A 25,653-nucleotide genomic window follows, 5' to 3' on the forward strand; every position below is an offset into this window, starting at 1 on the left:
ATGGAACTATGGTTTAAAACCCTTCAGTCAAATGCAATGAAATGCGACGGAGCACTGGAACTCCTGAACAGTGACTGAAGTTCACAATCCACTGCCCGTACACAGACCTTTGCAGGGTCTTACAGGAAGCTAATGCACAAGTTATATTACAAAGCAGAGAGCATCATTAAACTGCTTTGTTTTGAATGCCTGCATTTTGCTCCCCAGGAGCAAACACTGCAGCATGTCCAATCCATTCTTATTACTGCTAGTCTTGTTTCAATACAGACCAAGAAAAGCATGTTACTTAATGACAGGTTTTTCAATAGTGTCTAAATCCCAGTGATTTAAATAAGAAAGCTGCAAATATGTCTTTCCTCTGTTACAGCTGTCAGCCACTGTACAGATGCTGGCTGCTAAAATCTGAAGTGCCCTGGGAGTGACTGAAACAAAACATCTAGTGTTGGCCACTCAATCCTTTGCAAAGCCATACTGTGAATTGTACACCTGCCTGAAGAGACATGCAAGACGCATATAAAAGACAATCTCCCAAGCACATGAAAGAGAGGAAGAGCCTGCAAGCATGACAGTTGGCAATTACCTTCAAGACACAGACTGTGGCTATCTGCCAGCATTTGCAATCAGGTGTGTCAAAGTGATGACCAGCTTTAAATGCCTACACAGCTGAAGCTCTCTTTGAACCCTTGATTTTCCTATTACACAACTCATTGTGTCTTTGTTTACATCTTCTGCTCCCAAAAATAAAACTAAAGGGTTACAGGTTTAGCACACATGACACTAGGAGAGCCTTTTTGTAAAACAACGGGAACAACTGCATGGGGATCTGCATTTAGAAGGGACCTCCTGGCAGCACAAGAGCATGCCCTTCCCCCTGTAACACACTCAAAGCCATCTCCAGACAATGCTTATTCAATATGTGATGTTTAAAATACCTCCACCAAATTAATCAATGTCTTCTATATGGTAGTTGCTAGCAACAAAAATAAATGCCCATTAAAAAAACCTAACTAACGTCTACGGGCTAAACTTGTAAAAGCTCTCATCCTGAATATCTGAGATGAAATTAAAAGGACCTCTATATACAAAGCCTTGCAAATTTCCTTCTTTACCAACTTCAAGTGCTGAAAGATATAATCTACTACACATACTCAGGCAAGTTAGGGATCTCTGACTTTACCCGGTGTAAGGGATGCCAAGACTTGCTTTCATGTGGTAAATTCTCAGGGCAGTAAGGAATGAACTCAGTAAATGCTGGGTTATATACTGACAGAGACAGTCGGGAAAATAATTGAAAAGCTATCTGCTATTCCAGTTTTGGTATGGAACAACATTCTTGTCTAAAAAACAGATTTACTTTCTTTATTAATTTTGTGAGTAGGAAAAAAAGAATGGTGTGGAAGCTACCATGCTAGTTTTCAGATCCTGCTCTGGATGCCAAAAGATCCCAATTTCACACTGAGAAGTGAGAAACACTGTTGATATAAATACTAAGTGGTTCTTATGTTGCATAGTAATGGTGTGAAAGACCAGTCCACAGATAAATCACCTGAAGTATGGGGAGATAAGCATCACAGGAGTGACTACAGCCAAGAGTCATGGGTTTTATTCTCAACTTCTGCTAAGAGTTTGATGCCTTTCAATAGATAATTTTTTCATGGAAGATTTTGAAAAAAATCAAAGGAAAAATTCTCTAGATATTAAAAATAGTATCGGTAAGGTTTTCATCCCAACTATAAATTATTTATTTTCTTCATTTTGCTTTTTTATTTGTAGAATACAGAAAGCCTAATAGAGAAGGCTTCCTTACTGCCTGAATTATGAAGGTAAAACCCCTGACTTTCAGGGATTTACCATCAGATGCCTGTTTAAATATATCTTACTCTTCTCCAAGAGCAGAGCATAATGAATACACTGCAGTGTCAAAGAGTGCACTGTTTTCAGTGTTGCACTATCTTTGTTGAGTAATTAGAGCTCAAGCTCAACAATATGTCTCAATATATTAAATATACTCCACTACTGCTATTAAAAAACCCTATGGAGAAGGATATTATAATATTCACATGAGGGAACATGTAAGGGAGAACACTGAAAAAGCTGCAGATTATTTACTATAGATAAAATAGGGTGAGTAATCTCATGTGCACTGCATATATTAAGATACATGCAAATGTCTTCATTTCATAATACATATATATATATATATTTATCAAAGATCTGCTTATGAAATAGCTATTATGGATCAAAATAATTAACTGCTGTTCATTCTATTCACATGTACCATGGAAATATGCATTTTCTTTGTCCAAAAATTAGCTATGAAGAAAAATGCTTCTAGAAAGGAATTTGGCTTTTTGTTCTGTAACCAGAATGCTGGAAGCGATAAAGCTCATTTAGACTAGTGAAGGTTTTGTGCTAGATTTCCACATAATTTTGTTGAAGAATAAAATAAAATTCTTCTGTGTATCTGGGTAAGTTGATATTCTTCATGTTCCAAAGATAACTAGAAAAAAACATAATGAAAGTAGAGAGGGTAAGCTGGAATAATCAAAAAACCTTCTGAAAGGAGGAAGAATTCAGAAACTCCACATTCAACAGAACCTTAAATCAAAGGTCTGAGTAAAGGAACTTTAGAGGTAGTATATGTGCTGCCACATAGTATCTCTGTGTCTCTTTAGAAGGTAATGAGAGAGTAAACATCGAATGAAGCAAACCACAACTCCTTGAACTCCATTATATTTCAGGAAGAGATTAACCATGAATTCAAGTTCTGCGTGCCTAAATGAACTACATTTCAGTATTTGACATGTCAACCAGTTAGCAAATCAACAAGGCCAGATGCCATTTAAGCTACAAGAGAGGCTAAACACCAAGTTTAAAATGGACATATTTTTAATTTTCTTCTCTACCTTTCGGTCCTTTGAACAACTTGATCTCTACGACGGTCTCCAGTATAGGTCTCCTTCGCCGGACGTACAATCGCACTATGGAGCCGGCCTCCTTCAGGGCCTCCACCGCCTTGCTGTGTGACACCTCCGACACGTCAACCTCGTTCACTCGCAAGATGCAATCGTTGACCCTACAAGAAAAACAAAGAACCAGAGGTACTGAATGCTTCAGCTATTACTTCAGACCAAAGGAAGTTTTGCCAGCAGTGCTGTAAAATGAAGATGACTTCATTGGGAATCTCAGAATCGCAGAATATGATGAGCTGGAAGGGACCTACAAGGATCATCAAGTCCACGTCTGCCAGATGACAGACTTAGCGCAATATGCTGCACAAGCAATGAGACAGAGCACTCAGTCCTTCCAAAAGCCATACCTGATTCAAACTGGAGTCTACCCAATCACTCACACCTACCATCCTCCTTCATAAACTGAGGTTACATGTGCTATAGTGATAGATATAAGTAATAATTTGTCTTTACAGACTGCATTAAAGTTCTGACTAAACAATGTAATTGCTTTGAAACACTCATGCTGCATGCTATTACTATGGACCATAGTAAGGACAACTACAGCTGGTCTTATGGAAATCTCATAGTGTGATACAAAACTGTTATAATAAAAATGCTGTCCTACAAAAAGCAGACAATTTAAAAGAGAATGCTTAATGCTAAATAATTTATTCAAGTTAAATTCTTTGTTTTCAACACTGACTGTAGGCTACAAGATCTGCTGTATAATAATCACATTTTCTTTTTTATTAGAATACTACTAAAATTCCCTCATAGTCTTACTTTGAGCATTCACTACAGTATCTGAGGATGGACATATAATCCCCTTCAATGGATGGTTAGATGGAGCTGCATTCTCCTCATCTGACAGATCTGTCCTAGTTGGAAAGGAAATCTAAACTTAAAAGCAGTAAAATCTATCTCCAAAGCAGCAGGTGAATGACTTAACTACTGGGCCATCCTTTCTTTGCAAATGAGGACAAGTGAAAAGAGCAAATTCCAAAGAGCTAGATTAATTGAGACTCTACTGCTCTTGTGTAGTACATTTGTTGTGAGATGCCTCTAAGTATTTTGGGTACAGAAGAAAAAGGCATATTGTAAATGAGTGAGTTCTTCTGCATGTATGAAAGAACAATCAGCGAAGTAAATGTGGGTTGCTAAAAATATTCCCATTTCTGCTTTGTTTCTATACATAAAAATCAACTATCAAATGTGACTCTTTACAGCAAAAGAACACTTGATCTGGATATTGATTAGGAGTCAGCACATGGAGGGAAAATGAAACTTTACCTAAGTTTATCAGAACTCTGAGAATTTAGGATGGTTTTTGTCATGCTCTTGTTCTGCTGCTTTTGTTTCAAACTCAAATCAAAATGACAAAAATAACACAGTTATTTGAAACTGGTCAAACTTGGAAAGGACACAAAGCTCATGCTTCACTTCTGAGAAGAAATACTGTATCACAAAGTTTCTAGATATCATTCAAAGGTCGAGTTTGGTGGTTTACTCTAATGCCAGAAGTTTCCATGGTTGGGAGGGGCTTTAAGCAACCTGGTCTAATGGAAAGTGTCACTGCCCGAAGCTGGGAATGATGGAAATAAAGGATCTTTACAGTCCCTTCCAACCCAAACCAAACTATGCTAGTATGATTCTATGCCTTTCCATACCTGTAGGCTTTTTTCCCCGCTCACGAGGAGGTTAATTTTTCATTTTTTAATAAATAAATACAATATTCAAGAACATATATGCACATGCTGCAACAAAATAAACCTAAAAGCATAACAGCAAAAAAGTCAGTAAACCCAGCTTAAGAAAATTCTTTCAGATTGTTAAGTGCATGGTCTTACCCCTTAGGGACAAAACTATTCTGCCCTTGCAAGCAGCTCTCCAATGCATTTTCCTGGCTTTTCGTTCACCTGCCAAGTCTATGGCAAAATTTTATTTCTGTGATTTCTTTTCTCATTTATTGCTGGATATGCCCTATACTTGTAAGTTGTTTTCAGATGATGACAGAGCTGTGCCCAGGAGAAGATCTGCCTCATAATCCAAGATAACACAAGTCCAACAGAAGAGATCCTAGTAGTTTCATCAATACATACAACAGTAGTTGTGTTATCATATAATCAGAGGAAGGTTTGGGTTAGGAGGAATCTCATACATCTCAGCTTTTTGGGCTGCCAGTGCACATTGCCAGGCCTTGTTGAGCTTCTCATCCATCAATATCTCCAAGCAGCTCTCCTGAGGCCTGCTCTCAAATATTATGCACACACCTAATTTGATTAAGGTCTGTAGAATCCCCCACAAAGGTAACACATTAAAATGAGTTTGGCAGCTCTTCATATGGTACACTGGTTCATCTAGGTTCTTTAACATAATGAACATATTCTACAAAACTTTTGTAGTATAAATTCAAAATGAAAGACCCTGGACAGTTAAATATAGAACACATGCAACAATCATGTAAACCAGCTACAACTGATAGAAGAAATATCAGAGCTACTTTGTTAAGGGAGAAGGTCAGGGTCTCAGAAGATTACCAATTGTTGCTCTCTTCAAAGCAGATAAGGGCTTGTATTAAGGAAAAACCCCCTATTTTTAAGGGTTTAAATTTCACTATATTCATCTGAGTTTGATTTTTACTGTTTTCAAGAAGCTGCAGACATCCTTGAGAAGCTGATAAACGCTTCAGTCAACTTTTAAGTAAAGAAGACGAGTACAGTCCTTAGGCACTTACTGGACATATAGTAGGTGACAACTGGTAATGATAATTCTGTTCCCTTGTTCTGTGCAATATGGCGCCCTGGGGGGAAACCCAAAGCAGCCTGGTGCGGCAGCTAAGAGCCCCAGAAGACCAAATGGTCCTGCCAACACACATTAGCACACTTGCCATAGCAAAGCTAACTGGAACTAACTATAGACTGAAGAACAAGGGAATAATCTGTACTCTGTGGATCAACATCATGATACTAAATCCTGTAGTAATCCACAAGTCTTACTTATCATCCAGACACCTCCAGCTAAGTCGTATTAGTGGGACAATGCTGCTTTTCAAAAGTAGAGGTACCATGCTTTCCACTGCAGAATGGCCAGCATTCATAGATTCTTTCTAGCCAAAGCCAACTGATTTTTTTTAGTTACCTCCTCAGAAAAACTTGAACTGATAAGGAATTTCTTTATTCTTTAGTCAGAGCACAGAAATCAAGGTAAAAATAGTTATGATGGGAGATGAGTGCAAAACTATAGAATATATCACGTAGATATACACCTCCATATATCAGTATGAAGATATCAGATAGGCTATAGAGGTAAGACAGAGAAACACTAAAATTTCTCATTATCCTTTGCTCCAGTGTTTAACCTTTTTAGCCTAAGTCTCCCTGCAAAACTGTTGATATTTTCTTTCTTCCAGAACTCACAAGAGCACAGCACCTTAAGCAATAACACAAGATGCTAGGTTGCAAGCTGAAAGGATTATTATCTTTTCTTCAAGAGGTCAGCAAATAATTATAATTAGATTATCTGACCTTAAGAGAATATGTCTACTCCATTAGCTAGAGAAGGATGACTCTCTCTCCCCAGCTTTTTTTTTTTAATTCTATACACACCCTTCCTATTCCATAATAATTAGAATTTACAGCACATGGGGTAAAAAATGTACATATTGATACTGGCTCATATAACTTCCTTCCAAGAGGAATAATTTTTTTTTTAATTTCCAGTAAGAATTCAGAATAAAGGCTATCACATTTACTACAGCAGTCTTCAGATCTGTCTTTAAAATCACAGAATACAGAGCTAACACTAAATACCAATGGCATGTATGCCCCTTAGGGCATAGTTTCCTTATGTATAATGATCCTTAGAGATATGATCCAGTTTCTGTAGCAAATTCATGCATACTCTCAGACCCCTTCCTGACATTGTAAAGTAGTGTACAACTATTTCTACGTCTATTTCAAAAATAAAGAGATAATATTTATCAGTGGAGGAAAATTCCTGTCTCTGGAAGCTGGAGGGCAACTAGTGCTTATGAAAATGTCTGATGAAGGTAACAGCCAATCCTAACTCAAAATTTGACACTTATGTGATTTATAATGAAATTCCAAATATCTCATGGTTACTACTGAAAATACTACTTCATAAAACTTATGATGGGGGGAGGGGTTTGTAACTTACAAATGATACAGCAGAATTTAGAACCAAACTTAATAATAATTTCAAATCCTAGGATTGATTTTGATTTAAAAATATGTGGAAATATTGGTGCAATAAAACAGTAAACCTAACTGTATTTAACATAAAGGCACTATTTGAAGTATTGAATCTCACCTCTGCTTCTAACAAGAACAGAATTATCTTTAGTTCTGAGGAAATTAAATAAGGACTAAACCCACAACGTTTTATTTCTGAGAGAAAAACATCATCATTCAAGCCTCTGAATCAATGGCATTAATCTATTGCACTGAAATAAATTCAATAAAATATAAGCTTTTCCCCAATGATGCTGGCCTGGTGCCATCCCAGCTCTTTGTGTACAACCTCCACCAAGTTTTTCTCTCATAGTCTACAAATGTAGGATTAAAACCTCACCTGCATCCTGCTTCCTTTGTCTCCTCTTTACAATAAGCTTTCCAGAGGAGAGTCTACACATTCTTGGCTCATCTTAAACAGGAACTAGCCCTCATTGCAGCCCCCAGGCACACTCAGCATAAACCCTGGATAACCAAGCAAAGCAGTCTCCTGCCTCTTCCTGGCTGAACTTGCCCTTGCAACAAATCCTCAGAAGTGAGAGTCGAAAGGCAATCACCTCAACCAAGCACAAAGACAGCTGTGTGTGTGCAAAGACAGGAACTAAGCTCTTGCACAGCGTTTCCCTAAGTAGATTCAGGCAGATGCTTTCTCCCCTTGCACTGGCAAGTCAGTTTCAGTCTGTTGGCTCTGGGAGCCCAAGGTTGGTGGATGGCTGAGTTAACAAGCCCTGCTGAAAAGCAGGGTGTGCTTGCTCAAGCCTAGTGCAGTGCTTCTGCAGCCTCACAACTCATAGCAGCAACTGGAATGATTATCATCCCAGAGACTGAAATAAAGAAAAAAACTCATAAAATGTTTCTAATTTAAGTATGTGTGCAGATTTTACTAAAATTTAATGGAAATTCATTCTTTCCTATAACATACTACCTGTGTTCAGCCCACAGCCTCCAAAACCCATAAGGTTTTGGAGGGGGACCTGAAATTGTGTTGGTTACCCCCACAGTTCATTCCTTTGAATTTTTCAGTACTTTGGGTGTAGAAAATAGCCATTTACCCTTTCCAGTGCAAGTGATGTCTTTTCCTGCCTAAATGGCAGAAGTTAAAATATGTGAAAGAGCATCAGCAAAAGCCTGCCTGTGCAGATCCAGCTCACTCCCTCTAGATCAGGGCAGTTCCAGTCACTTTTCCTATTCCCATATCCAGGGACAGGCTAGCACTAAGTCCTACTTCTTGCCCTCCCAAAGTTTGCATGAGAAATAAAAAAGTACAGATGAAATACCTCCTTTATATACCAGGAGTCTAGTGATGGTTTTGGAGGTAAAAGTGCCTGCTATAATGCAGTCAAGAATTTCAGATCACATCCAGGCAGGTTATAGGTCCTACCACCATGATCTGTGGGTGTCCTACCAGAGAACTTTGAGCTTTATTTCACTTCCAGAACAGAGACTGAAGCTCGAACTGTCAGGAAACAATTCAGATTTTAGGAAATACTTCTGAATTTCAGAATATGTTATTGCTTGAAATGACTGTTTCCATACCCTGTTAGAGACATGACCTTGCTGAGACCTGAGACACAACAGCACAGCCACAGAACTGTTATAAGATATTTACAGTGCTTGTCCTTTGCTACTGCTTTAGTTACCCACAGATTTCTTTTTAAACAGCCTCTTAATGAAATGCCAGTGTATTAAAGGGCTTGCATAACAGTCACTGAATTTAAAACCCAAGTGCCTGGCTACAACATCAGTAAAAATATTAGCAGAGCACTTCCTTATCATATACGGCGTCTCTTTATCCTTCTCCTTGTGCTTCATTTATGACTCTAAGTTCTATTTTTGAAGTTGTAAGTCAGAAACAGACGGCATACTGCACTATATAATTAGGAATGGAAAAGTCCCTGCAGCCTTTAGACTCTTAGAAGAAAATATATTTAGAAGCTTGAATATGTTCCTATTCACACAGTTTCAATAGAGGATGCATCAGCATTTCCTTTTTTTAAATCTCACTCCTTTTTTTTCTTAAAGGTCTTAAACTCAGCTGTAAGACTGCACTCCAGACACAAAATTGGCTAAAAAGCATTTTATTTATTGTTTAAAGGACTTTGGATCCTTTCTGCATTCTACTCTGTTTCTGAGAACTTCCTGGACAAAGCTGTGGCTCTCTCTCTGAGTCAAGCCTTTCTGCCATTCCAAAGAGATCCTTTTGTCCTTTTAGGTGGAATGTCTTTGGAATGCCTTTATCACAGGGTGTCTGGTTTTGGGAGTGTGTGTATATATATATATGTATGCGCACACCTCTTGGCTGAAAATATTTCCCAACCTAATATCTGAAATCTGACCTCAAAGATACATCATATTACATCAAAATTGGCACGGTGAAATCCCATGCAGAGACATTCAAGCCAGCACAGACACTGACAGAGTAGATCTAGAGTAGAAATCCAGCCAGATCAATATCTTCCATATGTCTACAGCCAATTACCACAGGTAAATGGCAATATTAATGCAGCTCTGCAATGCTGAGCTCATTTAGCACTACCGTGAGCTCCTGCACATCCTGACATGCAGTGATTGATTTCAGGAGGGGATCATTAGTGGCTCCCAACAGGAACAGAAACAGAAAAGAGAGCAGTCACAAACCTTTAGCACCAAACTCTGTTCAGCAGATTAAAACCTTGGCCCCTGGTAGCAGGATTGCTGCAGGCACACACTGAGGCAGCCAGGCAGGACAGCCAGCAAGGAGATCTGCACTGGAGCTGCCCTGCTGAACCTTCTGACCACATCCCTACCAAACACCCAGTGGCTCACACAGAGATCCAGCCCTTGGCCTAAAGGAGACAGTGCTGCCCCTATGGCCAGAATGATCCCACTGTAGGGAAGCTCAGAACTAAAATGTGTGGAATAAGATGTTCACTCATCTAGAAGATAAAAGCTACATGAAGTGATAAACCAGACCAGGGCTTCATCTAGTCTGGGGTTTCTTTCCAACTGTGGCCTTTAGCAGATGGGAAAGGAAAAATATTAACACAATTTTTTATCCAGAATACATTTTCAGCTGCTGGACTTTTGTGAACCAAAAATACTTTTTTCTTTTTTCAATTAATATCCCTGGATAATTTCTTTTACACTAATTTAACCTTTTTCAAAACTCATGAAAACTCAACATCCCCAGTGTTTTTCATCAATGAATCTCACAGCTTTGCTACCAGCTAAAAATTCTCCTTGTGGTTATTTCAACCTGCTATTTATTAGTTTCATTTAATGTCCCAAAATCTTTTTGTGAGGAGAGCAAACATAGGTTCTCTGGTCATCATAATCTCCTACATGTGACACCTGATTTTTCATCCTAAAGGGCCTTGCTAGACAAGCTTTTCAAGCCAAAGGCATATAGCTGAACTACTGGTAACACTGATTTAATTTCAGAGATGGAAACACCCACTCATCTTTCTATATACCTGAATGCCTCTTGGCTGTAAGACCTACATATTTACAACTGAACTCTGAAATAAAATGGAAAGTTAAGGTCAATTTTTTCTATCATCCTTTTTTTCTTGACAAAAATGGCATTGGTTTATGCTGAACAAATTTTCCAGTTAAGCAAAAAAAAAAAAAATAAATCTAATAAGCTCTGAATGAAAACAAAATTGAATAAACAAAAAGATTAGGCCGTCAGACAAACAAACAAAAATCAAAACAACAATCTGCTGTCTCCAATGTCATCTCAGAAAAACACTTTCATTGCCAGTTTCCAACACTGAAACTGTTGCACTTTGTATAATGTAGTGCTGTCTTTAGAGTGCAGTCTTAATATCCCATTCCTAAATTCTAAATCAGCTCCTCACCCAGGAAGCATCCTCTATACCAAGATGGCAGAAATTCTGCCTGCTGCTTTGACTTCATGAAATCTTTACATACATTACAGAAATTTACAAGAGTCCATAGCAACAGGCCAGGGAGTGATGACTTTAAACAGAAAAAGGGTAGATTTAGATTAGATATTGAGAAGACCCTTTGCAAACACCCTTTACTGTAAGAATAGTGAGGTGCAGGTTGCCCAGAGAAGCTGAGGATGCCCCATCCCTGGAAGGATGCCCCACCCCCTCCATCCATCAGGTTGGATGGAGCTCTGAGTAACTTGGTCTAGTGAAGGTATCCCTGTCCATGGCAGGGAGGTTGCAACTAGAGGGTTTTTGGACCTTCCAACCCAAACTATTCAACGATTCTATGTGATGAACTCTAACAACCACAGTAATGTATGCAGGTCCATGTGTAAGATTGCTGCTGCACAGTCCTCAGGGCATCCATAAAGAGGAGATCCTGGTCCACAGCCTGTACTTTGCTTTCAAAACACAACACTCACTGCAAGGTTGCTCTGGCTCAAGCAACCTTTACTTGTCTTTGAGGAAGTGAAAGACCCTTGAGAGGAAAAAAAACCCAACACAATGATTTCATAGCCCCTCCAGTTTAGTGATCTGACTAGTCCTCTGGAAGCTGGAGCCTCACATTCCCCAGAGAGGACAGTGAATGCAGGTTCCCCGCCAAAGGTGATTTTTGCCACTACTTTTTTGAATGAAGGCAGCCCTGATTTGCTCTTTTCCTTTGGCACTTAAAAGCCATTTGGACCTAATTTTGTACCAAAAAGTGTTTGCTCAGCTTCAGTATAATATTCTTAAGTCTTCTTAGACCTGGAATTTGAAGATAGCAAAATTTATGCAGTGATGCAGCCCAATGTTCCATTGAGAAATGATCACAAGGGCAACGGAGACTTAAGAAATAGGTTATTTAAATTACTACAAGCCAAATAAAGAAACAGTGTAATTTAAATATGTTGACACATGCACTGAAAACTTTTTAAAATGTACTGCTGCCAAATGCACTAAGTATTTGTATTTTAAATTACTGATAAAAAAAAAAAATCACTTGGTAAAGAGATTCAAGGCAATTTTTAGCTGTAGGAATGAATTTCTTCCCAAAATGTCAAAACTAATACCATGCAATGATCATTCATATAATTTAAGAAACTTCAGCTTCAAATAATAATATTTCTTATGAAAATGATGAAAATAATAGTGTTCCACTATTGATTTCTAAATCAATATTAATTTTGAAATTTGGTACAATATTGACTTGGTATTATTTCAAATCTACTCATAAAGGCAGAATGCAAGATGGTCAATAATACTCAGGTGCTAAAAATGTCAGTATATTCTAAATCAGCTCCAAATGTAATCCTCTAAATCCTTGCCATTGGAAAAAAAACCAAAACCAAACAACCTATGCAGATAAAATTTCTCATATATCTACTTGATGGCTGAACCAACAACACTAAAAAGAAGTGCTGTTCTTTCTGTGTCTGATAAAAATCCAAGAGGTTAAAAATGTTTCACATACAACCCCCATGCAGCACAAGGAGAGAAGCAAAAGCCCACTCAGTCTGATGCCTCCCAGAAGAGCTGCATCTCCTAATGCACACTTTGAGCATGGGGAGTAGTTATTAACTAATGGTAGCTCATCTCATAGCGTGTAGCTATATGGGCTTGAGGGGAGGAGCACCTGACACCCATTCAATTTGCACACAGACTCAAGCATAAACTTCTAGAATAAAAGTAATATTTAAGTACATCTACAGCAGGAGGACCTCTTCTTTCACAATTTATTTTCCTTTATCACAAACATCCTGAAAGCAGAATAATACCCTGTCACTGCATAATGAGTTTGGAGGTACAGATGTTCTAAATCATTTATAATGAAATAATTTTCTGTGCCATCAAGCTCTCAGTTATTGCTTGGCCAGAATAACTCAAGGCAAATTAACTCTCTTGCTAGGTAAGCCACACCTGTGGTAATTTCGTACAGAGTTTATGATCTTACACTTCCCACATTATTCATTTTAAAATGTCCTCTGCATAATTAGCATCTTCTTCAAACAGAGTTTGGGACTCCAATACACAAACATACATCCAGGTAAAGCTGCTGGGTTGGAAGTGAACCAGACACACAAGTATAAAAGACAAATCAAAACAATTGTCCAAACATGGAAGAAAATTTTGCACTTTTCAGATCTGATTCCCACCTCAACTTACTGGAAATGAAGCACAACTTTACTAAAAGCAAAAGATTTGCAGCAGTGCAGGACAGACACAGGCACAAGGAGACTGAGGCCAGCAGCTCCACCAGGTAATGCCTGCAGACATTGCCCAGCCAGCAGCCCCAGCCAGCCCACAGCTGTGTTTAAATCTGTGCCTGTGTTCCATGGTGCGCAGCAAGGGGATGGCTGAGGAAGCAGACAGGGAAGCATGGGCAGGACAAAGAAGGAAGGGGAGGGGGCATGAGAAGGGTGGGCAGGATGCTGGGACTGGTAGGGGCTCCATAAGCATTACTCTTAAACGCACTCCAACTTGTATCAAATTTTCTTTATTAACCTCTTGAAAGATCTATAGGAATGTTTACTTTTTCTATTCCCCTCTCCCAAAATATTCCCCCACCCTGCCTTTCTTCTCCATCTGTATTTCTCATCCAGCTCAATCCTCAGTTTTGATTAGCTCTTACCACATTTTTCCATTCCTCTGTCCGTTCTCTAACTCCCAAGTTATCCTCAGTCTCTCTGCGTCTCGTCTCCTGCCATTGCCATGAACGATGCTTTCCTTCGGCAACTACTCCTACTAGCAGCCGAGTGCTGGAGCTCCCAGTGCATCCAGCCCTGCTGCTGGCTCGGCTCGATCCAGGCGGCTCTGGCAGCCTCTAATGGTGGCCAGAAGGAAAATTACTGCTCCCAGGACAAGGAGTCATATCTGCCTGTCAACAGCTGAGGCCGGAGTGGAACACTGGAGAGGTGAAGGATGAGCAGAAGGAGGTGTAGGTAGCTGTGGGGTGTTGTGAGAGGAAGGTGTTGGGATAAAGGAAAGGGAAAGAAAACAAATCTCTGTAAAGCCTAGGATGAATGAGGGCATCAGGAAGCAGCCAAACTCCTCCCAGCTGCAGGGCTGCTTGGCAGGTATGGAAGTGCCGCGGGCCAGGAGCTGTAGGTGTGGTGGAGGGCAGGGACAGCTCTGGCTGTGCAGCTCTGGCTGTGCAGCCTGACTTACCCTCAGAGCCCCCTAGTCCGACTGCCCCCAGTGCCATGGGGACTGCAGGGCCCAGAGCCTGGGGAATGGCAGCACTCGGGGCCAGGCTGTGGCGTGTCCAGCCAGGGGACAGCCGAGCCGCTGACCTGGGACCAAGGTGTGCTTGGCCTGCTGAAGGCACTGAACTGCTCAGCTGTTCCTCAATCCAAGTTAAAATCCTCCCAGCTGACACCAGCAGAGTCTGCAGCGTGTTCAGGTTTGTGCAGGAAAACCAGTTACAACAGATAACCCAGGAGGCAATCCCAGGTTCAGGATTTTTACAAGTGCTTTTCATCTGGGGCTCTCAAAGAGCTTTGCAAATATGAACTCGTTTTAGCTTCACAACAACCCCCATGAGGCAAAGATAATGATCATGGTATCCATTTTACAAATGGGGAAACTTGAGCACAAAAGAAGAAAAGTGTTACCAAAGATCAGGCCCAGCAAGTTGAGCACAAAATGAGCAGCACTGTGCTTGCACCAACAAGCAGAAAACCCTCCCTCCTGCTTAGGTGTGATTGGAATAGCTATTCCCAACATAGGTGCAGCCTTAAAACGAATGGAGGAGGAGAAAACACGTTGTTCAAGTTCAGTAAGAACCTCCACCAGCTTCAGAGCATCAGTACCATTAGGTTGCATACAACACAGCTGCAACTCAGATTACAAAAAGGTACCCCACAGAGAAAACACCAAGCTTGTTGTGTGTGTTGCTATGATTTGGAGTAACACACAGGCTGGCATGACACAAGCAGCACATAGAAACAAAGTTTTCCTACATCTTGCAAGTTTGACACTGAAACTCCCATATTCTAGGGAACCCGTGCTCTAACAGCTGCAATAAAAGTGGAGTAAGGAATGTAACAATGATGATGTACTATCAGAAAATATGTCTTGGCTAAAGTCTGAAAGTCCAAATTCTTTATGCAAATCACAGCCAGGAGTTTTGACAGAGTATGAATTGTCTCACCATGTACTAGTGGTTTTGGCTGTCAGAAATAAAATGCTGACCATTTACTTAGAATATTTAAAATTAGATCTTTGCTGCTTAAAAGGAACTTACTTTTTTTTATGGTCACTCAAATCAGTTTATTTTTTCATCTAAAATATTATTTTCAGGTTTCATGAAAATTGAAAGAAATTAAAAATTCAATAGCACCCTGGAGTGTTACACCTGTTGAGTACAGGAAGAGATGTGAAATATTTTTTCCTTGACTAATACTAGAGTCTACAGAAAGCTGATGATTTCAAAGGTATGCAACCACAGAAAGCTTCTTACAGATGAATTGTCACTGAGCTATTTAAACTTTTAACTGCAGTATTAGCGCAAACATGTTGATGAAATAATCACTTGGATTTGGCTGCATGATGCTGTTCTGCTACTGCAGCACTCTGGGATGACTGTAATTCAGGCAGGATGGGTACTGAAGGAAATCTTTGGAGAGAGATCATGAACCAGTTCAGTGCCACTGCATGGAATTTCCAGTGCAATGGGCATTACATAAGCTAGAGTCCTAGTACCATGCTAATTTGCTTAAGTGTTAGTCACAAGCAGTGGAATTCAATTAGTGGAAAAGAGCTCAGAAATGTATGGGGGAAGGTACTGATGCTTTGTGCTACAAAAGAAAACTTCTGTAAAAATGTCCATCACCGATGTCTATAAAGAGTCTATAAAATTCATCAGTTTCAAATACCACAATTCAGAGAGGTACCTTTTATTACTCATTAACTTCTATTCTCTTTGCCTGACAATTCAGCTGTTAAAACATAGTTTCACTTTCCTTGTATCTCATAAAAGGATTTTTACAGCCTACCACCCTATTTTCAAAATAGGAAAAGCATAATATAAATAACGATAAATAATACAGTATAAACCAATTCAGAGACACACTGGAGATCTGCAATACTGAAAAAAGAATGCAAAATTCACATACAAAAAAGAGAGAAAGAAGAATTCAGCCAACAAAAAATGAAGTGGTGCAGAGAACAGAGAACAAAATTACATGGTCCAATATTCCACTGATGATAAGACATATAAGTTGTTAACTTAAAACATGAGCTACAGTAAGACGTGTTCAACTTTGAAAATAACGTATGAAAATCAGATTTGGATTTTGTGACCTGCCTTTTTCATGTAGATCACCTGCGGTAATTTTTTTTTTGTTTCAGTTCCATGGTAGCTCAGAAAAGATACAGCTACACAGACAAACAGAGTTAATAAGATCAAATTTCCTAACACAAACCAGGACAGAGTGAACGGTCAATATTTCATGATCTAATTTATGACTGTCTACAAAGCAAGCATGTTTTGCCTAATAGGGTGAATGCCTCTTTATTAACTTACTGCTAAATTATGTACTGAACTAATAGCATTGTCAGAGGCCTGTAAACAGTGCAGATATGAATCAGTGTTTTGTGGCAGCACCGTAATTATAATAACATCCTGAACAAGCTGTGTGCCATTGCAACGCGCATAGACCTGGTACTGATAGGCTTAGTACAAGATCAGAAGTTAACGGGGACTTAGGCAGCTAATCACAAAGCAGACACACTTCTGTTTTGATATATAAGGATGGCGGAATAAAACCAGCTCCCCAGCTGTATTAGAGGCACATGGCACTCTTGTAAAGAACATGATCTCTCCTGGGAAGGGCTCTTCACGTTAATCTGAAAAGGCCTCATAGCATCATTCTCAATTCAGTTTTTAGCAAGCAATCTAGAGCTACAAATGGACACCAATGGGCAACAACTGTGTGCCTGCTGCTGGAAAGATCTGGGCTTCAGTGTTTTTCAATTCCAGTTTTCAAGCTTTGAATTGATAGCATGAAATCACAAGTTTTCCTCTGTGTTTCATTTTAGTGAAACACAGACTTATTTTAAAATTTTGATCAGAACACAATCTTTTTTTTTTCCCCACAAATATCCATGAAAAAGGGTCTTCAGAGTTCCTCTCTTGCTACATATAGCTATCTAAATTTATAATCTTTGACACTTCACAGCAGGTTAGTTGACAACTGAAGAGAATACCAATCTAATTTGTTTAGAGCCTTTGCTGGTAGGCATTTAACTGAAGCCTTTAAGGCACAGAAACATGAGAGAAGGAATCGCTACTGTATTCCAAGCTTTCTCCCTGATTTACTGGATGACCAAAGGCAAGCTTATTTTGCTTCCTGTCTCCTGCCATTAGCACGTGTGTAATGTTCCTTTCCTCACACCAAGTCACTTTGAGAGCTGAGGGCAGGAGGGAAATCCAATGGGGAAAACTGGCAGGGTGATGACTGGGCAACACAGCATACCTAAAAAATGCTGCAGTTTTACAACACAAAATCTCCTAGCAGTCAGTAATTACAGAAAAGGAAAGATATATTAACTAATGAAAGAAGATCAATGCACAGCTTTAGAACATTTTAACCTACGATATTCAGCTAGCTGGGGATACCAGTGTGGTTTCTGATAAGTCTGCCAAAGGTAACTCTCAACTGATCTGATTTTCTCAACCTGTTGAAATTCTCCTTACAAACGTCCATGCTTTTAAGGAAAAACAATTGGTAGCTTCACAAATGGGAAGAGACTGGAAATCAGTTTCCTAGAAGAAAGAATGAAGGAAACAGCCACAGGTCTGGGCAGCTAACCAGGGCAATGTGCATCCTCCCAGGCACAGCCAATTTCTTCCCTTGGACTCAGCTCTTTTATCAACCCTCTTTCCTCTTGAGTACATGTCAGGCTTAAATACCAAAATAACCTCTGGTTCAACATTAACCCTTGAAAGTCAAGCTCAAGACTGTCCAAATCTACCTCACAGTGCTGTGAATTAAGTCATTAATATTCTGTCACATATGCAATAACTGACTTTAGTATCACAGGCTCAGTAAGATTCCTGTGACCAAGTCATTGGTATAAAATGTAAGATTTGAATTCTTGTTCTATACAAGATGGTATTTATTTTTTTAGATCCTAAGACCTTTTAAAACTCTCATTTTCAAACTTTTCTTTTCAAGAAGGAAAAGTGTATTTTTGATAGCAATACATAAGAAACTCATCTGAGCCTCTCATTCCTGTAGAGCAAGAAAGCTTTTTGAGAAAGCTAGCTCTACTATAAAATCAAATTTAGACTGCAAGAAACTATAATCAGCAAGAGTGATTCTTGACGCAAAATAATTTTGATTTATGATTGCTAAAAATGTATTAATATTTTGTGAGTCTGTGCTCTTTTAAACTTGATCATAATTGAAAGCTTTGCATCATGCTTTAAGTAATTTTCTTCCCCCCAATAAAGTTCTGCCACTAAACTGTTCTTCTGGTTCCAAAAGCTGATCCCTTTTGTTCTCACAAAAAGATAAATGGTTTTATATGTATTGCTTTTTAGAAGCCAGAGGTTCACTTATCATCGATAATCCAAAAGAAGTAACTACTGAATATTATACATTGAAGTTCTTTGCTTTATGTGGGCAACTGAAACAAACACTGTTTTTTTTTTCTCTGACACAAATGTAAATAAAACAAAAAAAGGCACTGAGCCATAAGTACTGGAATTCTCTTTCTTCCAGAGAAGAAAAGTCCAAATTCAGAGCTTCTTTATTAAAAAGTAGATGTTTGCCCATGGACAACCACCATTAATGGGAGAGAAGAAGTCTTTATGCATCAAAAGTCTTAAAAGATCGAACTGTTGAGAGAAATTCTCCTTCAACTCAGTGGGAATGACTGCTACTTTCAGAGAGTTTATATTCTCTGTTTATATTCTATCCCTGACTTGAAACTCAAATCTTCAGAGAAACATGGTAGGAGGCATTGAGAGAAAAAAATAATCTCCATTTAGTTCCAAGATTGTTATAGTCCCATTTAGCTAAATAATTAAATCTAAAATTGTTCTTAAAATTCCATCAAATGGTATATTTTATATTATTTACTACATATTAACTTATACTATATCCACAGTTTTATTCTGCAAGATGAAGCAATAGTGTACTGATCTAAATGTCTTCTAAAATCTGAGTTGTGCAGTGTGATGGTTCTTACACTGGTTCTACAAGCCAGGGAATTTCAGGGAGAGTAGTACATAAACATATCCATTAGTACTTCCCTGGGGAGAGCACTGGAGGGGCTGCTGATCACCCCTGTCTGGTGACCAGCAACAGGACATGAGGAAAAGGAATGAAGCTGCTCTGGGGAAATTCAGACTAGATATGAGGAAAAGATTCTCTCCTCAGAGTGTGGTCTGCCCCTGGAAGAGCCTTCCTAGTGAAATGGTTGTGGCACCACATGTGACAGAGCTCAAGGAGCATCTGGACAATGCTCTCAGTTACATGGTTTAGTTTTAGTAGTAGTCCTGAAGCAAGCAGGGAGTTGGACTCAATTATCCTTATGGGTCCCTTCCAACTTGAGATGTCCTGTGGTTCTGTGCATCTCTGATTTTTGAAAGTTCAAGAAGTCTCTCAAAAAAGGGATTTTTTATGAAGATGAGTGAAGTCTAAAGTGACTAATAATTATTGCTATTTTTTAAGCAGAGATATGGGTCATGAAGTGATACAAACCTGCATTATGCATTGCACCTACTGTCAATAAAAGGAATAAAAGGTTTTCCTCTACTAAAGGAAAACCCCAGGAATATAATAATCTTTGTTTCAGTCTCACACTCAGGTTTTATTCACAAGAGTAATCTCCAGATTTGGAGAACAATTCAGGTTGGAAGGGACCTTTGGAGGTCATTTAGTCAAATCTCCTGCCCAAAACAGGACCAATTTGAAAGTTCAATCACATAGTTTAGGAATTTATCCAGATGAATTTTGAACCTCTTGGAGAAGAAAGATTCCATAATCTCATGGAATACAAGTTATATTAAAGAGATCTTTTTTTTGGATTTTCCCTTATTACAACATGTGACTGTTGCTTCCAGTCCTTTCTTTGTGCATCTCTGCTCACCTTGATGCTGGTCTTCGGTGCTGCCAGAGCACACTGCTGGCTGAGGTCAAATTTAAGAATCACAGTGTCATTTAAGCTGGAAAGCACCTCTTGAGAGCCCATTGTCAAACCCTCTTTGCTGAAGCAAGTTTACTTGCTTCAAATTGTCCAGGTACATATTTAGTCAAGTTTTAAATATCTCCAAGGATGGACACCCCACAACTTCTCTGAGTTACCTGTGTCCAGCAACCCTTACCATAAAAAAAGAGTTCCCTGATGATAAGATGAAATTTCATGTGCTTGTTGTCCATTGCTTCTTGCCCTGTCACTGGACACTACTGATAAAAGTCTGGCTTCTTTATCTTCACTCCCTCCCATCAGGTGTTTTTCCAGATATTTATGTACTTATACATCTACCACTGAAGAGTTATGCCTTCCCAGGTGCACTAGGCTGCATTTGCTTTTGCCGGACTTAGGTGAAACTTCAGCTGACCTACTCCTCCCCTGTCAACCCATGCATTCATGTAAAATATTCCCAAGGTTCTGGAGCATGAAGTCAATTTCTTACAGGCTGCTTTCATAGTCTTACTGTTTGAAGAACTTCAGTCAGCTAAGTCAGATCAAAGGGACATCATGTAAAATGCAGTGGAAGTGATTTTACAGCCTTTTATGATTAAAACCAGACAGCAGATATAGAAGCCAGTTTAGACAGCGCACACTGCTATATAATGTAGATTATCTGCAGGCAGAATGTGAAAGAAAAGTAGACAAAAAAGTATATATTTTTTCAGTCAATAAACACCAATCTCCCATTCTCAGGTAATTAAAAATTGGGCTTTTGCTAAGAAACCTATGTTATCACTACCCTTAGTAGTTTTTCCATGTTAAGCTTTTGTTCCTATAGAGTAGCCCTAGCCGATAAACTCTCTGTTATGAAAAATTATTCTCGTGTAAGTCAGTGAAGACTTCCCCTGGATATGGCCCTTCAGTGGCATATCAGTAATGACCACTGATAACTACATTTTCAGGTATTCCTAAAAAGTGACAGAATTGTGACTTTGCAGCAAAGTGGAACCCATTTGCCAGATAAAACAAGGAAAGGAGGAATCTTTCTAAAATCTGAGAGTAGGAAGAATGCCCATACCAAATATATGTTTAAAACATTATACAAATCTTAGTAATAAGATAATTATACTTGTACTGCTAAACTTATATTACAAAACACAAAGTTCACCACATCTAATCTTAAAAACGATTAATGAATTGCCTTAGTATGCTACTTTTTGTGGGTTTAGAAGGTCTTTCCAAGATGTCTACAACACAGAAATAATCATGAGTTAAATCTACAGTAGTTATTTAATACAGGGATGAGTTATGAAATATTTGATTTTTTACAGAGATAGCAGAATACTGCAATTGCTTCTGTTTTCTTAATACCTTAAACTAAAAAAGTTTTTGTATGTAATTAAAAATTCTACTAAAAAAGATACCATTGCTTTTTGTAAGGAATTCTTTTTTATAGTAGAAAGGCAGCTTCAGGTTTAAGACCCCTTTTATGTTGTTCATCATGTCTATTTCAACAGCTTGATTTTCAAACACTGCTGTTTCTTCATGCTGTATTTTCCATGAAGCTCATCTGGCCCAATGCAGGCATTACGGTGCAGATCAATACAGCTGGACTAAGCAAAGAAACTCCTTTTCATTTGAGTCACTAATGAAAGTATAGGCTCTTTTATTCTTCTGTTCTATTTTAGGCATTGGCTTTATGATGAAATGAATCACAACCTAGAAATGCTTAGGTTTTTCTTGAGACTAGCTTAGGAGTAGATAGCTGCATTTTGTCATAAAGTTACATGATATTAGTCCCATTCCTTGTACCTGCAATCTTAGTTAAAACTAAATTCTTCAGGCACTGCCAACCACCATGACTCCTCATCACTATCAGAGTAAAAAAAAAAAAAAATTACAAAATCAAATTATTACTGTAGCATAAGAAATATCTCAAACTTGCTCGGTAAACTGGCCAATTCCCCTTACTTTTAGCTTTGAATTAAAGGAAAAGGCTTCAGGAAAAATGTTGTTACCATCTGGTACATTTTATGAATTTTAGACCATCTGTTTTTGGCAAAGGCTCTCAGAGCGAATTTCAGTGCTGAGACCATGAAAGCATCAAAATTTTATCCCAAGTTCTTCCAGTTAAATTGGCTTTTTTGAGCATTAGCAGGCTGCAAAACCAACAGTAAGATGGCAGCTTCTTTGATAGATGGAAGCCTTTCTGCATTTGGTCCATAAGGAAAGACCATTACAAGCACTTCCATGGCTCCCCTTGTTTAAGGGAGATGCTGCCATGTATTTCAGAACCCCATCAAGGGATCTGTATGTTTGTTTCAGGCTCTAAAGCAACAGACCACTCTGGAGATGACTCAGAACATACAGCAGAGCCATCACATCCTCATGGAACAAAATAATGTTTGGAAACAGCAGTAAACACACCTCACTACTGCAGCCAAATAACAGGAAGCATCTACAAATAGCTATGATTATTTAGAAATGGCTTTGTAGTTTGGGAAGTCTTGATACCTTAATGTATAAGACCAATGTGTAGTTCCTGAGCCATGAACTCAAAGGCCAGGCAGAGAAGACTCGCATGCTGATATTCAGGTTTCCTCCTGCTGCCCCATAACACCTTTCTGCACTAAAGTAAATACCTGCTACTAAGAAGGAGGTGGCACCATCAAGTGTTCTCTATAATACAGGATTTAACCACCCTTATTCAGTTGCTCTAAGCGTCTTCAATCAGCTGTCTTAGCACAAAGGAGACTGCAGTCATGTCATTTGCTTCCCCTGACCCAATGAAAGATCCAGTTGGCATGTGGCTCCCAGAGAACAATTATAATAATTACACATTTTGTTTCCAAACACACGTAATAAGTTTGTTTTTACCTGAGTCTTCCATCCTCTGCTGCAGCTCCTCCTGGTATAATCTTAGTAATGAATATCCCAGGATCATCCCCAATGTGTGGGTTATCTGTTCCTCCAGCAATACTGAACCCCAGGCCAGAATTTCCCTGGAAAAATAATAAAAAGTAAATCCATCACTCAGATGCTAGATTTCTACCGAATTCATTTGCATTGCATGGAAAAGTAATCTTGCTTCTTAAAGAAAGCATACTATTGGGCAACTCCATACTTGAATCCAGGTGACTCAGTCTGAAAAAATTAATTGTCAGTTAAAGAACAGAGGCTGTGAACAGAAAGATTTCCTGGAGCTAATGACAGAGTTAATGGATACTCCTACAGAAACAGGATTTGACCTAAATTTGTTTTCAGAAGCAGTCACATAAATTAGCATCTGAACTCCAATATTAATTCATCCAAGTCAATGAGAGCTAGAGGCTAGAAACATTTCAGAGCTTTGAAAAAAGACTTTCAAAATGACTGTCATTTATAAACAGAAACAGTGAAAAACATCTAACTCTGAAGTATTTTATTATACTAGTTTCTGTTGAAGACTGACATGCTTCAAAAACAAACGAAAAAATCCCACAAAACAAGAGTACTTCTTTCATCCTACTGATCTGCTAGGACAAAATTTTTGAAAGATATTATAAGACTCTACTCAATAATCTCACTTATTGTTTATACTATTTGTGAGAATATCATGAAAGATAAATAGATATGTACACACATATGTGCTCTTTCAAATTAAGTCACTGTTTTTCACACACATTTCAAAACCACAATTCTAATTCTTTTTTGGAAGTATATATTAGTAATGCTTTTCTATATAAGTCAGCCTTAAGTACATGTTTTGTTTGTTTCCTGTGTGAATTAACTTTTTTGCCAAGAGATTCTTTCTTATTTATAGAAAGGCAGATGCAGGTTTAAGAACCCGTGATGCATAGGGAATGTCGTAAAATTCAATGCAATACGTGCTACTTTCTTTAAGGGCCTCTCAGCCAAAAGTATTTTCAGTTAGGTATTTAGACATCACAGTGATATAACTACATACATATTGCAGAATATGTACCGCCGATGAAGTCTATTTAGGGCACTAAAATACTTTTCTTTCATTACCTTCTTAGACTATGGGGAGTTGGTTTATTTTACTGCTGCTTGTGATCCCGTATCTAGTTCTGTTCTAGTCAGGAAAGTTATTAATAAAAATGGCAGCTCCATACATTTTTTCCTAAATAATTTAAATTAAATGTCACTTCTGCATATTTCAACTGTACTTCAATGCACTCAATGTGATGCATTTTGTGTGTGAAAGCCTACATGTTGCCTGCTTGCAGCATGTCAGATTCTGAATGCTGTTATCAGTACTCTGCATTCACAAGAGATGCAGTTCTCATTACCCAAGAGATGAACACTCAATGTGCAGCTCAGCTGTCAGCATATAATTGTGAACTAATTTATAATCCAAGGAAATGGGTTTAGGACTGCGCATATTGCAACGCTTCTCAGCCAGCTATAATGTGGAAATCATTACAGTACTGAAACACTCTGTATATATTTTCTGTAGTTAGCAAACACCTCCAGGCCAGCATTATAAATCTTTGATTTAATCTCCCTTTCATCATTAGGATCATCTCAGATTCAGGCTGTTCTCCCAATATTTTAACACATACCTAATTATACAGCACATTTTACAGTAACATTCACTCTCTAAATACTTTAGAAGTGTTTTCCTGAAATCCTTTCTATATGACATATTAATAATTAAGCTAACTGTCAAGTACGAAAGAAGAAAAGACTACTTATACATACTTCAGGAAACCTGGAACAAAATCCCTAAACATTAGTAAAACAAAGGGCAAATTTCTAGAAATGTTGAGCAATACCTGATTTGCAATCAAAAAAACCCCAACAAATCTCTAAAAATAAAATTGTTGTATTTATTATTAACTTCAAGGAGATTATAAAAATATGCAGTAATCTGTATTTCTGAAAAGAGGTAGATTTTCAAATCTCCAAAACCTGATTTTGAAAGGAAAAGGCAAAGAGGAGGGTAACAAGGACAAATCTGGGCATAAATATTAGCACAATACACAAACAGCAACACCACAATTTTAAAAAATGTATCTGAAGAGCTTTAAAAAACTATCAAAGCTTGCCTGTTATGTGGGGTGTGCTTAGATGTTACAGTTCAACAAAAAAAAATGCACTCGATATTTTAGGAGGAAATAATTTCTATGCTCTTTTCCTTCTACTGTATCTTTTTCCATTAACATTTTAGAGCTAAAAAATGCTACAGCAATGCTGGCTGTAAGCAGTGATGTGGTAACACTGCTGCACACTTCTCAGGAGAATTATTGCTATTCTTGACATTTATCCATAAATGTGCATCTGTTATAGTGCAAGACTCTTCTGATTCTGCCCCTTAGGAGCAACCTTTTAAAAGCACAGGGTAGCACTCCTCACTGGCACTTCTGTATCCAGAAAATTTCAAGC

At 38.4% G+C, this 25,653-nt stretch overlaps 1 protein-coding gene across 12 annotated transcripts in view; it reads right to left on the reverse strand.

Moving 5' to 3' along the window:
- The window catches only part of DLG2 (discs large MAGUK scaffold protein 2), an 890,387-nt gene that overhangs the window by 294,922 nt on the left and 569,812 nt on the right, over positions 1-25,653 (reverse strand). For 11 of the 12 annotated variants that reach the window (XM_030950072.1, XM_030950037.1, XM_030950029.1 and 8 more), the window contains 2 exons: positions 23,143-23,267; positions 2,907-3,076 (listed from right to left, as the gene is read on the reverse strand). In XM_030950072.1, coding sequence (XP_030805932.1) covers positions 2,907-3,076; positions 23,143-23,267 — 295 coding nt within the window. Of the gene's footprint in view, positions 1-2,906; positions 3,077-13,750; positions 14,389-23,142; positions 23,268-25,653 lie in introns of those variants that run through there. The other variant, XM_030950079.1, reaches the window with a different exon arrangement.

This window comes from Camarhynchus parvulus, chromosome 1, assembly GCF_901933205.1.
Source record: "Camarhynchus parvulus chromosome 1, STF_HiC, whole genome shotgun sequence".
Lineage (NCBI taxonomy): Eukaryota > Metazoa > Chordata > Aves > Passeriformes > Thraupidae > Camarhynchus > Camarhynchus parvulus.